The sequence below is a fragment of the Bombina bombina genome, chromosome 7 (genome assembly GCF_027579735.1).
Source record: "Bombina bombina isolate aBomBom1 chromosome 7, aBomBom1.pri, whole genome shotgun sequence".
In the NCBI taxonomy this organism is placed as follows: Eukaryota; Metazoa; Chordata; class Amphibia; order Anura; family Bombinatoridae; genus Bombina; species Bombina bombina.
This window is the reverse complement of record NC_069505.1, coordinates 207,765,596-207,781,609: the sequence shown is the minus strand read 5'-3', so window position 1 is coordinate 207,781,609 and position 16,014 is coordinate 207,765,596. Positions and strand designations below refer to the sequence as shown.

The following is a 16,014-nucleotide window of genomic DNA, read 5'->3' as shown; positions in this document are numbered from 1 at the left end:
ATTGATGCTCCTTCAACAAAGTATACAAAGAGAATGAAGCAAAGTTCATAATAGAAGTAAATTGGTAGGTTGCGTAAAATTGTATGTTCTGTCTGAATCATGAATGTAAAATGTTGGGCTTTCTGTCCCTATAAAATCACCAGGAATTTACCAGCCATCCCAATTGACAGCTCTGAAGATTTAAGTAAAGGTACCGTGCATGTGCAGCAATATTAAGAGCTCACTGGAAGAAATCAACTCCTTTATGTTGGCTTAAAGGGACATGAAACCCATTTTTTTTTTCGTGATTTAGAAAGAGCATGGAATTTTAAACAACTTTCCAATTTACTTCTATTATGTAATTTGCTTCATTCTCTTGATATCCTTTGTTGAAATGTATATCTAAATAGGCTCAGTAGCTGCTGATTGGTGGTTGCACATAGATGCCTCTTGTGATTGGCTCACCCATGTGCATTGCTATTTCTTCAAAAAAGGATATCCAAAGAATGAAGCAAATTAAATAATAGAAGTAAATTGGGATGTTGTTTATAATTTAATTTTGGGTTTCATGCCCCTTTAACTGCTTAGTGCTAAATATAATAAAAAATAAAAAAATAAAGCTGTGGACATGCGGGTGGAAGAGAAAGCCTGTAATAGAGATTTCAAAGGTAAATCACATATGCAATATTGCAATTTTGAATTAGAATTTATAAAAACTATTATATCTCTCTGGTAGTGATGTCGCGAACATAAAAATTTGGGTTCGCGAACAGCGAACGTGAACTTCCACAACTATTCGCGAATCGGCGAACCGGGCGAACCGCCATAGACTTCAATAGGCAGGCGAATTTTAAAACCCACAGGGACTCTTTCTGGCCACAATAGTGATGGAAAAGTTGTTTCAAGGGGACTAACACCTAGACTGTGGCATGCCGGAGGGGGATCCATGGCAAAACTCCCATGGAAAATTACATAGTTGATGCAGAGTCTGGTTTTAATCCATAAAGAGCATAAATCACCTAACATTCCTAAATTGGAATAACGTGCTTTAAAACATCAGGTATGATGTTGTATCGATCAGGTAGTGTAAGGGTTACGCCCGCTTCACAGTGCGCAATGTAGGTGATATACCTGCCCTGACCATGCTTTGCAGACCAGGTATCAGTGGTCAGATGGACCCTTGCCCCAACACTGTGTGCCAGACATGCCATTATAGCAGACTTATATAGCTTTGGCGTTGCTTTTTGGTAATTAGAAGGCTGCTAAATGCCACTGCGCACCACACGTGTTTTATGCCCAGCAGTGAAGGGGTTAATTAGGGAGCATGTAGGCAGCTTGTAGAGTTAATTTTAGCTTAAGTGTAGTTTAGTAGACAACCCAAAGTATTGATCTAGGCCCATTTTGGTATATTTAATGACACCATTTCACCGCCAAATGCGATCAAATAAAAAAAAATTGTTCACTTTTACACAAACTTTAGGTTTCTCACAGTAATTATTTACAAACAACTTATGCAATTATGGCATAAATGGTTGTAAATGCTTCTCTGGGATCCCCTTTGTTCAGAAATAGCAGACTTATATGGCTTTGGCGTTGCTTTTTGGTAATTAGAAGGCTGCTAAATGCCACTGCGCACCACACGTGTTTTATGCCCAGCAGTGAAGGGGTTAATTAGGGAGCATGTGGGCAGCTTGTAGAGTTAATTTTAGCTTAAGTGTAGTGTAGTAGACAACCCAAAGTATTGATCTAGACCCATTTTGGTATATTTAATGCCAACATTTCACCGCCAAATGCGATCAAATAAAACAATTTTTTTCACTTTTTCACAAACTTTAGGTTTCTCACAGAAATTATTTACAAACAACTTATGCAATTATGGCATAAATGGTTGTAAATGCTTCTCTGGGATCCCCTTTGTTCAGAAATAGCAGACTTATATGGCTTTGGTGTTGCTTTTTGGTAATTAGAAGGCTGCTAAATGCCACTGCGCACCACACGTGTTTTATGCCCAGCAGTGAAGGGGTTAATTAGGGAGCATGTAGGCAGCTTGTAGAGTTAATTTTAGCTTAAGTGTAGTGTAGTAGACAACCCAAAGTATTGATCTAGGCCCATTTTGGTATATTTAATGCCACCATTTCACTGCCAAATGTGATCAAATAAAAATAAATTGTTCACTTTTTCACAAACTTTAGGTTTCTCACAGAAATTATTTACAAACAACTTATGCAATTATGGCATAAATGGTTGTAAATGCTTCTCTGGGATCCCCTTTGTTCAGAAATAGCAGACTTATATGGCTTTGGTGTTGCTTTTTGGTAATTAGAAGGCTGCTAAATGCCACTGCGCACCACACATGTTTTATGCCCAGCAGTGAAGGGGTTAATTAGGGAGCATGTAGGGAGCTTGTAGATTAAATGCTAGCTTAAGTGTAGTGTAGTAGACAACCCAAAGTATTGATCTAGGCCCATTTTGGTATATTTCATGCCACCATTTCACCGCCAAATGCGATCAAATTTAAAAAAAACTTAAATTTTTTCGCAATTTTAGGTTTCTCACTGAAATTATTTACAAACAGCTTGTGCAATTATGGCACAAATGGTTGTAAATGCTTCTTTGGGATCCTCTTTGTTCAGAAATAGCAGACATATATGACTTTGGCGTTGCTTTCTGGTAATTAGAAGGCCGCTAAATGCTGCTGCGCATCACACGTGTATTATGGCTAGCAGTGAAGGGGTTAATTAGGTAGTTTGTAGGGAGCTTGCAGGGTTAATTTTAGTTTTAGTGTAGAGATCAGCCTCCCACCTGACACATCAGACCACCTGATCCCTCCCAAACAGCTCCCTCCCCTCCCCCACCCCACAATTGTCCACGCCATCTTAAGTACTGGCAGAAAGTCTGCCAGTACTAAAATAAAAGGTTTTTATTTTTTTTTAGCATATTTACATATGCTGTGGTGTAGCATCCCCCCTTAGCCCCCAACCTCCCTGATCCCCCCCAAAACAGCTCTCTAACCCTCCCCATCTGCCTTATTGGTGGCCATCTTGGGTACTGGCAGCTGTCTGCTATTATTTCACAGTCAAAAAAGTGTTGTTTTTTTTAAATGTACACTACTGTTACACCAGATATGAGTGGTGGCACTGGGCAAGTGGGCACAGTATACACTGTGAGCCTGACACACACGCTGGAAGGCAGGCAACTGGAATTAGATTACACAGGAATAAAAAAAAAAAAGCAGACTGATGTTCTAGCCCTAAAAAGGGCTTTTTGGGGTGCTGTCCTTACAGCAGAGATCAGATGAGTCCTTCAGGACTGTAGTGGACACTGAATACACTAGCCTAGCTATCAATTTCCCTATTAAATCAGCAGCAGATACACTGTCCCTCCTCTCACTAAGAATGCAGCTTCCAAATGAATCTAAAATTGATGCTGTCCAGGAGGTGGGAGGGTCTGCTGCTGATTGGCTGTAATGTATCTTCTGACTGTGAGGTACAGGGTCAAAGTTTACTCAATGATAAAGAATAGGGGGCGGACCGAACATCGCATATGTTCGCCGTCCGCAGCGAACGCGAACATGCTATGTTCGCCGGGAACTATTCGCCGGCGAACTATTCGCGACATCACTAATCTCAGGGACAAAGGTATCTAAAGGAGTTAACTTATATATAACATTTACTATTTACTGCCCCTTTAACTGAATGTTTTAGGCATAAAAACTGTGTTTTATGAACATTAAAGATTTCAAGTGTTTCAGCTGGTGGACAGATAATATTTGCTTTGTATAGACTTCATATGTTCATCTTACCATTATAGAAGTTCTAAAGTTCTCTATTTCTTTTTCATTGTTCTCCTCCGTCAAATTTCTCTCCCTCTCTGCCTGGTTGAGTCTGGGTTCCAGGGTATAGCTGTCATTTCGAAAGGCCAGCGCAAGCTGCACGAACACATTCTGTACGGTTCAAAGTAGATTTAAAATATTATTTCTGGCAAAATTCACATCAATCTTAAATTACAGTGGCCGAAAACAGACTGATATTAATAAATGTTGGGCAGAGATATTCTGTTTCATAGGAACTAGTTTAATACAATAACAAAAATAATTATTAATGAAAATGAATTAAACACTGTGTTACATAACCATTTTCCATGCTATTCTGGGAGCACTTTATCAGCTTGAATAGTAACTCAAAAGATCAAAATAGGAAAAATGGATACAAAAGGGATTGAAATGTTAAAGGGATAGTAAACACTTTCAGATTGTAATATGAACTAATTAAAATTAATAGGAAAGTCAAAATTAAACTTGAATGATTCAGATAGAGCATGTAATTTTAAGACACATTTAAATTCACTTTTTTTTCAAATGTGCTTCGTTCTCTTGGTATTCCTTGTTGAAAAAGAATACGCACATCTCATACACTAGTGGGAGCTAGCTGCTGATTGGTGCCTGCACACATTTGTCTCTTGTGATTGGCTAACTAGATGGGTTCAGCTTGCTGCCAGTAGTGCATTACTTTTCTTTCAGCAAAGGATAACAAGATATTAAAGCAAATTTGACAATAGAAGTAATTTGGAAAGTTGTTTAAAATTGTATTTTCTATCCAAATGATGAAAGAAAATGTTAGGGTTTCCTGTCCCTTTAATTATGCACAGTAAATTAGCTTTGTTTCATACATTCATTATTTATTTTGCCCCCTTTTTATGTAATTCAAAGAGCAGATGGCAAGTCTAACCTTGTCATATACCTGTTCCTAATTTGCAGTTTGCTGAAGCCAAATAATTGAGATTAAACAAATACCAAACAGGTGTAAACAAGAGTTTTCACCAACTTCCTTTAGGAAAAAAGTTAAATACTGCAAATGTTTGTTCATATTTATGGGTTAATTGCATGTGTTACTGATGATGGTAGTTGAGACGCTATAAAAAGCACCTCTGAAATGGACAAGTCATTCAGTTCCAAGTCATAAGCTTCTTTAATTGATAACTTTTGGGAAGAATATTAGTGGCACATTCTGTTAGAGGGGGTAGAGCAGTGCCACAAGCAATAGTAAGAAGGGTCCAGCCAATGACAGAGTCTAAGCAAGTAGTAGGCAGAGTGGGAAAGGTCAGTGTATGTCAGTATAAGATGACTGGACTAACAGTGGTTCAATTTCCTTTTGAGATTGACCCAGTAAGAGGGATAGTGTATTGGAGTCCAGCTATTGGCAGATGTGGCTGCAATAGGGTAATCCATTTTGGGACAGAACAAAAAATACCAATTCAAGTCTCCGTGCTCTGTATGAGCTGCTCAAAGGTGAGTTACGTTAATGGGACTGTAACAAGAAATATATCAATAATAAGAGTATCTCCAACATAAAAGTACTTTTCCAAGAAAAACATAAGTCTCTAAAACATAACTCCCTTAAAACTGTCTATAAACCATATCCCTCAAACCTACATATCACCAACCTTTACCAAGCCCACTAGTCTCTAACACTGTCCTTCTGACTATTGAGGCTTTGTCTAAATTTTGCTGATTCATTGAGTTGTTTAATAAACAGCTAAACAGTTAAATACATTATAGGATGAAACAGTCAAAAAATGAATGCTTGCTTGACAAAATCATTTAGTTTATTCGTTCATGTCATTTGGCACCAAAAAAGGTGCATGAATGCAGGGAAGGATTTATATTGTTTGTTTAATAAGCACCTTTAATTGTAATGATGTCCAGGGGGGTCTAACGTTCATTTGTCCATCATCCCCTGTCCAGTCCTGCCATAGTATTAATGACTGATGGACATCCGGTAGGGCACTAAATAATGTATTTTTAGGAGGAGTGTTATGTTTTTTAACATAGTAAGATTGTCGCTTTTAATTATTAGAATCTTATAATTTAAGAGTCTTGTTGATACTAAGGGGTAGATTTAACAAATGTGCGACGGACATGATCCGCTGTAGCAGATCACGTCCGTCCGACATCGATAAATGCCGACAGCGTACGCTGTCAACATTTATTGTTGCACAAGCATTTCTAGTGAAATGCTTGTGCAATGCCGCCCTTGCACATTCGCGGCCAATTGGCTGCAAGCATGGGTGTCAATCACCCCAATCGTATCTGATCGGGATGATTGCTGTCCGCCACCTCAGACCGCTGCTTCTTAACTTACATTTCCGGCGAGCCTGAAGGCTTGCGCAGAATAAGCAGCATCTGCTGCTTCATAAATATGCCCATAATTGTAGCTATTCCTATTGAAACACATTTGAGTCCAATATTCATCTGAACCAAATGTCTGCATAGATGAGATTCGGCCGGACCGAAAGTAAAAAAAAAAAATCTAAAACGAATCTTGACTAAACAAATTATTTTACCCGTGCACTTCTACTATCCTCTGTCCTTGGGATCCCTCAGAAATTAGGGAATAAATATTAAATCATTATAAAATTCATCATTTTAGACATTGCTTACATTTTAATTATTCTGTTCTTAAGAAAATTAATGTTTATTCAATGCTTATTACAATAAGAATATTATTATTTTTTTATTTTACAAATGTCCTAAGCCAATATTACCCATGTGTTTGTTATTAAGACACACATAGACTTCTTCAGATCATGCATTAGGCATTAGACACACACTCATATCAATCATTTCTTTTTTTAAACTAAAATATCCCACAAAGACTCTTTTTCCACAACACACCATTAACCCCATCAGTCTTGGTTTTCCTGCATGCAAACCAGAATAATTTTATATGCAGTTAACTGAATGCCTGTCAAACCCACAGTCATCCTAGCAAGTGCTTGCCATACATTCTTAGGGGTAGATTTAACAAGCAGCGGATGCGGCAGACAGCAATCAACCCGATCAGATACGATCGGGTTGATTGACACCCCTGTTAGCGGGCGAATCTGCAGGGACGGCATCGCACAAGCATTTCACTAGGAATGCTTGTGCAATGTTTAATGCCGGCAGCGTATGCTATCGGCATTTAGCGATGTCGGGCGGACATGATCTGCTACAGCGAATCATGTCCGCCCGCATCATAATAAATCGGCCCCTTAGTGTACTCGCAACTCCACAACACTGCCACTAAATATTCTACTTAACCACATCCATCCCTTGGATAACACTGAGTATTTACCTCTACTGAATCTCTCTAACTGGCAAAAAATACTCACTGTTATTCCCCTCAAATCCTTCTGTCTTAACCAAAACTTCCTTGTGCATTCCATATCTACACACTCCGAGTATCTGCCAGGCCACCAATTTATACAGCTTTATTTTCTTCTGCAAAATCACCATTATTTATTATTAACACAAAACTCCTCTCCTGAAATACCCTTATCATCCTTAACATCCTTAATATCCTTAAAGGCTTTTTATCCCTTCACAAAAACAAGGTGACCCAATAGACTAAGGGGCCTATTTATCATGATATGAAAGGACATGATCCGATATTGCGGATCAGGTCCTCTGAACATTGAAAAATGCCAACAGCATACACTTCTCTGCATTTATCATTGCACCAGTGGTTCTTGTGAACTGTTGGTGCAATACTGCCCCCTGCAGATTCGCGGGGTGTAAATCAACCCGATCGTATTCAATCGGGTTGATTCCCGGCAATGTCTGTCCACCGCCTCTAAAGACCGCTGCTTCATAACTTGTGTTTCTGGTGAGCCTGAAGGGCAACACGGGGCATCAAGCTCCATACGGAGCTTTATAAATAGGTCCCTTAGTCTAAGACTAAGAGGCCCATTTATCAAGCTCCGTACGGAGCTTGTGGGGCCGTGTTTCTGGCGAGTCTTCAGACTCGCCAGAAACAGCAGTTATGAAGCAGCGGTCTAAAGGATGCTGCTCCATAACCCTGTCCGCCTGCTTTGAGCAGGCGGACAGACATTGCGGAAAATCAACCCGATCGAGTACGATTGGGTTAATTGACACCTTTCCTGCTGGTGGCCGATTGGCCGCGAGTCTGCAGGGGGCGGTGTTGCACCAGCAGCTCTTGTGAGCTGCTGGTGAAATGCTGAATACGGAGAGTGTATTGCTCTCCGCATTCAGCGAGGTCTTGCGGACCTGATCCGCACTGTCGGATCAGGTCCACAAGACCTTTGATACATAGGCCCCTAAGTCTTTTATCTCTTACATACAAACCAAACCTATGAACACACCAACAGCAGCATGACACCCATACATCTAGTAGTGCTTGACATTAAAAAAACACTCGATTTCAGATAAATTCTTCCCACACACAAGTCCTGAAAAATAGGAACCAAACAATCTCACAATTTTCCACATCACGCTATTAACCTAAAATAAACTAATAGTTCTCCAAAAATAAATTCCTACAGTACCAGAGTTGTTGTGTTTTCACTTTCTCAAACACATTCTTTCATCTTTCTCCCTTCCAAATTATAATTTACCTTAAAGGGACACTAAACGCAATTTTTTTTCATTAATGATTCAGATAGAGCATACCATTTTTTTTTTTTTTTTTAAATCTTTTATTTTTATACAATCTCCAATACAATATCTGTTTGGGTCCTACTACATGTAGGTTCTTGTTACGCCTCGCAGGGCTATGTATCAAAGGAAAAATAAACATAACATTACTTATAATCTACATGAACAAGATAAGAAGAGAAAAAAAAAAATACAAGTAACTTGACAAAGTCAGTCCCAATTTATTCTTGTATATTGACTGATTCCACTAATTCCATCTAACTTGATCTAACCTAATATTTTATCTAAGATTACTACATGTGTAGGTCTCTTGGACCTTAGATTATCTTCACTGTTATTCCTAACTGTATTGGGAAAGTGTCTTATTAGGTTTACAGGGTACCCATATCAAACGTAGATATTAATTTAATGCATTAGAAAGAAATGAACATAATGAGGGGGGAAATGAGCGGCGGGGGGGGGGGCCGGGAGAATTGAGATTGGGAGAAAGAAAGAGAAAAAAAAAAAAAAAAAGGGGAAAAGAAAGGGGGAGGAGAGAAGAGGGGAAGCAGGGAGGACTGGTTTCTATTCTTACCAAATTCCTAATAAAACTAAATCTGAATTCCTGAAGGGATAAATTAGATGATCTATTTCTTTTTTTGGAAAGATTTTTATAAATGATGACCACTTTTGGAAGAACCTGTTAACATCTTGGGTTTCAAATAATTTTGTATCAAATTGTTCAAGTATACATTGCTTTTTTATGCAATTTTTTATCTCTGGGATACTGGGAGTTGCTGTTTCTTTCCATTTTTTAAAGATTAGGTATCTTGTTGCTAATATTGTGACATTTACTATCTTTTCCTTATCTGGGGGGAGTCTTTCATCTGTTTTAAGAAAAATTACATTTATAAAAGAGAGAATCGCATAAGGTATACCAAGCTTTCTATTTAACCAATATTCCACTTTCTTCCATACCTCTCTTATTTTTGTACAGATCCATAACATATGTTTTAGGTTCGCCGCTCCCATTGAGCATTTTGGGCATTTGTTAAATTGTGTATTGCCCCATCTATGTCCCTTTTCAGGAGTTACATAAGTCATATGCAAAAGTTTCACATGTGATTCCCTCCAAGTAGAAGAGAATGTTGTTTGATTTACCTTTAAGATGGAAGTTTGAATATATCCTGTTTCTATAGAAGTTGGTTCAATAAGTGGGGCCCATTTTAGTTCAATGTTATTAATATGATTCACGCCTTTACTTAACTTTAGCATTTGGTAGCATAGAGATATTGACATTTGGCCCCCATTAGCTAATGCTATCGATTTTTCTAATGGACCCAGAGACCAATTCCAACCTGCTTCATTTATTAACTTCCAAGCATAGTGTCTTGCCTGGAGGTAAACAAAAAAATCTTTTTGTGGAATGTCAAATTCACTTCTGAGATCAGAAAATGATTTAATACATTTCCTTGACATATCGATTAATTGCGCTACTCTTTCAAGACCGTTTGCTTCCCATCTTGTAAGAGGTGATATTTGTAACCCTAGTTCAAAGTATGGGCTTCCTTTTAAGGGCAAATAGGTAGAAATTTTCTCATTTATATTTAAAATTTTACATATCTTTAACCAAGCTTTGATTGGGATAAAAATAGACTGAAGTTTCTTAATTTCCTTTGGAATTTCGCCTCTTCTTACATGGATTAGGGCTACTGGAAGATAGGGGAAGCTAACGTTCTTTTCTAGATCATTGTTTGTTGCATAATCTTTAAGGCAGATCCAATCTATTACTATACGAGCTAAGAATGCAAGATTATATAACCGTAGATCAGGTAAAGCACAACCTCCAAATTTTCTGGGCAAAAAGAGCTTTTCAAGAGATATTCGAGGTTTCCTGCCCTGCCATAGGAATTTTTCTAAGTGCCGTGTTTAAGATCTTGATATCTTTCTCCTTTAATAGAATTGGTATATTTTGACAGATGTATAGGATTTTTGGAAATAATATCATTTTATAAAGGGCAATTCGGCCTGAAAGTGAAATAGGTAAATTTTGCCAGTACTTCATTGTTTCTCTAATTACTTTTAGAATTGGGGGTATGTTGAAAGAATACCATTGTTCTGGGTTTGAGGAGATTATAATACCCAGATACGTAAATGCTTCTTCTGCAATTTTAAAGGGCATGTTATCTAGGGGCTGATCTGGAGGTCTTGCCCAGTAAAGTTCCGATTTGTTAGTGTTTATCTTGTAACCCGAAAATGAGCTAAACTGTGATATAATAGACAAGAGTTTAGGGATATTTAACTGAGTATTTCTCATGTATATTAGAATATCATCCGCATAAAGCGAGATTTTGAGTTCCTTTTTCCTTATTTTAATTCCTTCTATATCTTGTCTAACCAGAATCGCGAGAGGTTCAATTGCAATATTGAAAAGCAAGGGTGAAAGAGGACATCCTTGTCTTGTGCCTTTAGCTAGATGAATAGTAGATGATTGTCTGGTATTAACTAGGAGCCTGGTATAAGCTGTTTTATAAAGATTTTCAATAAATTTAGAGAAATGACCTCTAAAACCAAATTGAAAGAGTGTATGAAGAAGGTGATCATGGTGGACCGAGTCAAACGCCTTCTCAGCATCAATTGTGATAATAGCCTTATCACTAATATTATGTTCTATTTCTTGGACTTGGCTCGGTTGTACATTAAAAAAATCTATCGTAAGGAATAGCTCACGGATTTTAGCCGAGGAGTTTCTATTTATCATGAAACCTGCCTGATCTTTGTGTATTATCTGTGCAAGGGGGGTTTGTAGTCTACGTGCCAAGATAGATGTCAACAGTTTGTAATCTGTATTGAGAAGAGCGATAGGTCTATACGACTCTTTTTGTGTAGGGTCTTTCCCAGGTTTTAAGATAAGGGTAGTAAAGGAGGCTGAGAAGGTGTTTGATGGTGGAGTGCCCTCCCTATACATGTCATTGTACAGTTTTGTTAAATGTGAGGCTATGGAGGGTGATAGCAACTTATAAAATTCACTAGGCAGGGCATCTGGTCCTGCCGCTTTATTAATGGGCAGTTCCTCTATCCCTTTCACGACCTCTATCTCTGTAATAGGGAGATTCATCATTTCACTCATTTCTTCTGAAATAGTTGGACAAGAAATCTTTTCCCAGAACTCCTCACTATTTCTGCTATTGGATGCATTTAAAGAGTACAGACTTTGATAATATTCTACCATTATTTTTAAAATCTCTTCTGAGTCTGAGAAGAGTTTATCGTCCTTCTGAATATGCTCAATTATAGTATTCCCTTTATCTTGCTTGACTAATCTAGAAAGTAACTTGCCTGCCTTATTCCCATATTTATACAACTTCGCTTGAAGTCTCAGTTCACGTTGCGTTGTTTTATGCAAGAGAAAAGAATCTCTTTCTTTCTTGACTTGTATGTAATTGTTCCAGGTTTCAGTCGTTTTATTTACTATATAGTTGTTATAAGCATTTGATAACTTTTTGATAATATTTTATTCCTTTTTTTTATAATCTTTAGTTCTCCTGATATTATATGCCAATATCTCTCCTCTCATGACTGCTTTTGCAGCCTCCCAAAATATTATTGGGCGATTAATATATTCTCTATTTAAATAGACATATTCTTCAAATTTTAAATTTAACATTGTTTTGAATTCTGGATCAGTAGCCAGATATTGAGGAAAGTGAAATTGATTATTTTTGGTTTTAAAATCATGTGAGCTAATTTCAATAGTTATAGGGGCGTGATCCGAGACTATAATCGGGAGAATTTTAGCTTTGATTTTAAAATTCAATAATTTTTCGTCTATTAGGAATAAGTCTATTCTCGAGAGGGACTTGTGGGCTTTTGATAAACAAGTAAAGTTTTTACCATCCAAGTTTTGAGACCTCCATATATCTTTAACTCTTAAATTGTTAAATAATTTATTGAAGATTTTAGTTTCTAAGTTATCTTTTTTGGTTTTCAATATTGTAGTGTTATGTCTGAATCTATCTAGGGCATAGTACGGGGACATGTTAAAATCTCCTCCTATTATTAACATTCCTTCTGCTTTTGCCAATATCTTATTTTGTAGATTTTCCCAGAAATCATGATCAATAATGTTGGGTGCGTATAAATTACATAGTGTATATGTAGTGTTGAGGAGTTTAACCTTTACTATTAAAAACCTTCCCTCTGGGTCTACTTCGAGAACTGTGGATGATGCTTTTATTTTTTCCCTAATAGGATTGCTACCCCTCTTTTCCTACCTAGTGCCGGGGAGGCTATAACTTCGCGAACCCAAGACCTTTTCAATTTGTATACTTCTTCTATTTTAATGTGGGTTTCTTGGAGGAAGGCCACATCCACATGCATCTTTTTAAGCTCAGTTATGATCGTATTTCTTTTTATGGGGGATGTTAGCCCTCCAATATTCCAAGAGGCCATTATACAAGGATTGTCAGACATTATTTTCTAGAAAGTAAAGAATGGAAAGAGAGAGAAGAAAGGGAAAAAAAAAAAAAAAAGGGTAAAACTCTCCTCTCGTAGTCGGCCCCCTCCCAACCAACCCCCCCCCCCCCAGTTCAGTCCCAGTTACTAGTGGATAATCCCGGAAACCTTGTTCCCTAATTTGTGCATCTATAATCAGATTTCCTCTGATCGATGCATCCCTCCCCATTTTTTGGACTGAGTGTACATTATTAAGCTTGAATAAGCAAAGGAAAAAAAAATAAAAAATAAATAAATATGAAAACAAAAAACGAAACCCTCAATTGAGTTATTTTTGTTTCGTTGGTCATTTTCACCTCTTGTTTTGTGTTGGGGGTGTGAGCTGTGTCATAAATCTTTCAGCCTCTTTGGCTGTTTCAAAAAAATGGGCCTTGTCCTCTAATGTTATTTTAAGTTTAGCTGGGTATGTTACAGTGGCTTGATAGCCTTGGTTTATTAGACGGGTACATATTGGTGTTAACTCTCTTCTTTTGGCTGAAGTTTCCGCAGAAAAATCTTGGAAGAGCATTATTTTAACGTTTCCCAGAAAGATGGGTTGATTTTTTCTGTAGTATTGAAGTAAGGAGAGTTTATCTTGGTAGTTTAGTATCTTAGCTATGATAGGCCTAGGCCGATCTTTCCCTCTTTCCGGGTTATACCAGCCTACTCTGTGAGCTCTTTCTATTATAATTCGGGGGTATGTTTCGGGCAATTGCAATAAGTGTGGTATTTCTACTGTAATTAGTTTATTTAAGTCCTCGTACTGTTTTTCTTCAGGGACTCCTATAATTCTAATGTTATTCCTTCTCGCTCGATTTTCTAGATCTTCTAGTTTTAGTTGTGTTTTTGCAAGTTTAGTATATATATCATTAAATTTGGAATTGTGGTTTATAGTGGTGTCCTCTAAGTCAGAAATTCTTTGTTCTGCCTCAGTAATCCTATCAGAAAATTGGTGTATCTCTGTAGTTAGGGTATTGATATCCTGTTTGATCTCATCTCTTAATTGTTCAAACTTGGGGGAAAGGGCTTCAGAAATTTTTGTGACTAGCGTTTGAATATCTATTTGTTCACATGTATTTGGAGGACTGCTAGCTTGTATTTCTATTGGGGTTTCTGGTGTATTCTTATTTCTCTTCTCTCTGTGCCTACCTGCCATGACTGAGGGAGGAGTTCTGATGTGAGCTGTGAGAAATTTATCCATAGATTGGTGCTAGGATTGTGAAAGTGTAGTATGAGGAATATTTTCCTGTGTGAAAGGTCCGTAGGGACAAAAAAGGTGAATTTAAGTGTTTAAGAGCTTCAGGTGATGTGAACTAAGAGACAGAGTGGGAGAGGGGAGAAGGAGAAAAAAAGAGAAAGAAGAGAGAAAAAAAAAAAAAAAAAAAAAAAAAAACCCCACAAGAGTGAAAAGAGTGTGTGATAATGTGAAGCTTACTCAAGCTGTGCAGAAGAAAAGAAACAAAACTGTGACTACAGAACACCTCAGTCATAGAGATAAGCAATTTTTCTACAATCAGAGAAATTTGACAATTTGAAAGAGTAGTGTTCTCCTAAAATGAGTAATCTACCCTTAGTTTTTATTTCCTTTTCCCCCCTTTTCCTTGTCAATTATTTATATATTTTTCAAACAATTACAGTATGCGTACCAGTATATCTTCAGAAAACAGACGTTGCTTGGTTAGAGATTCTTATTTCTATCTTTTAGATTTTAAGATAGTAAATAGTTTTTTCTCTTTTTTTTTCCTTCTCTCCTTCCTCCCTCCTCCCCTCCCCTCTTCCTTCTCTCCCCTTCCTCTCCTAAACTCCCTGTTCACTTTATAATGATCATATAATAGGGATAATTTCCTTCCCTTTGCTTTTTCCCCCTTCTATATTAACTACTACTAAGCCACGTACTGGGGAACTCTCTGCAGTCTGACTTACTCTAAGAATATCTGACTAATATCATTTACTCAATCTTTTGTGTAATCTGATAAATTTCACCTGATTTTACCAATGAGCACTCATAATAACATTGTATAACAATCTTACGTGACACTATATATTCACACTGTAACATAGTGTTTACATTGTAGGGCACAATATAGCAGGATTAGAAAACCAATTCTCCATTCATTTCAGTGTTTTTCCAAGAGAGATAAGTAATACCACCCCAATTAGTTATGTAATTAATTTGTTTAAACTTTCAAGCCATAAACTGCTTTTTTTTTTTTTTTTTTTTCCTTCTTTCCCCCTTCCCCTTTTCTTTTTTTTTTTCTTTTTTTCTCTCTTGAAAATATGGTTAAGGAAGAGAAAAAACAAGCTCTAAGAATAACAAAAAATTAATCAGCGTGATTTACCCCTATTTCCTAGAGCTTAACCATTTTTGTCTTTTTTGAAAAAGATATTACTGCTGACCTTGTGTGCCAGCCACTGAGATAGGTTCTAGACAATTTGTATCTATATTTAAGATTCACAAGCCTTTGAAAAAATGGCCTTATTTATACCTTTAGTTTATAGAGATAATTCTCTTCTAATATTCCCCCACTCAGGCTTAACTTTGTCTTTGTAGCTAGCATTTGTCAGGGTATTAAAACTCTAGAGAAATTTTAAACATGGGATTAAAGTAGAATCGTTAGTAAGGGTTGCTTACTTGTTCCTTTTGTTAAGTAGCAGTGTTACCCTCAAAAATAGCCCCTGCACATTTGGAGTCAGATTATAAGGGCTTTTACTTATTAGACCTATTAGTACTAATTGCTTGGTATCTGTTAGATTTTGTAGGGAAGTAAAAACAAAACCCCCTTCTTTAAAAGAAAAATATAACATACAGCCAAATTTAACATAATCCACAGCACTTTGTAAGGTACTAAATTGTTGCAGTGATATTAACTATCACTGATTATTATATCGTCCAAGTTCTTTTGAATTTAGATAATACAAGGAAAAGTTCATCTACCGGTAAGAGGTGATCATTGACCCAGGGCCCTCCTAGTAAAGACAGTCAATGAGTGTTCTTTAAAGTAAAAAAAAGAAATACCTGTCTCTTCACCTGGAGCTTTTTCAAAAAGGATTGTACGGCTAACGCCGTCAAAAAGGCAATCTACCTGCCCGCACCTCTGCTCCCCCACGCAGCACCGGTGGGGGGGAGC

The 16,014-nt window shown here is 37.3% G+C and overlaps 1 protein-coding gene across 1 annotated transcript in view; it reads right to left on the bottom strand.

The window, feature by feature from the left end:
* IRAG1 (inositol 1,4,5-triphosphate receptor associated 1) overlaps nucleotides 1-16,014 on the bottom strand; it is a 306,114-nt gene that overhangs the window by 65,278 nt on the left and 224,822 nt on the right. The window contains exon 11 of the mRNA XM_053720588.1: nucleotides 3,782-3,922. Within this exon, the coding sequence (XP_053576563.1) occupies nucleotides 3,782-3,922 (141 nt within the window). The remainder of the gene's footprint in view (nucleotides 1-3,781; nucleotides 3,923-16,014) is intronic.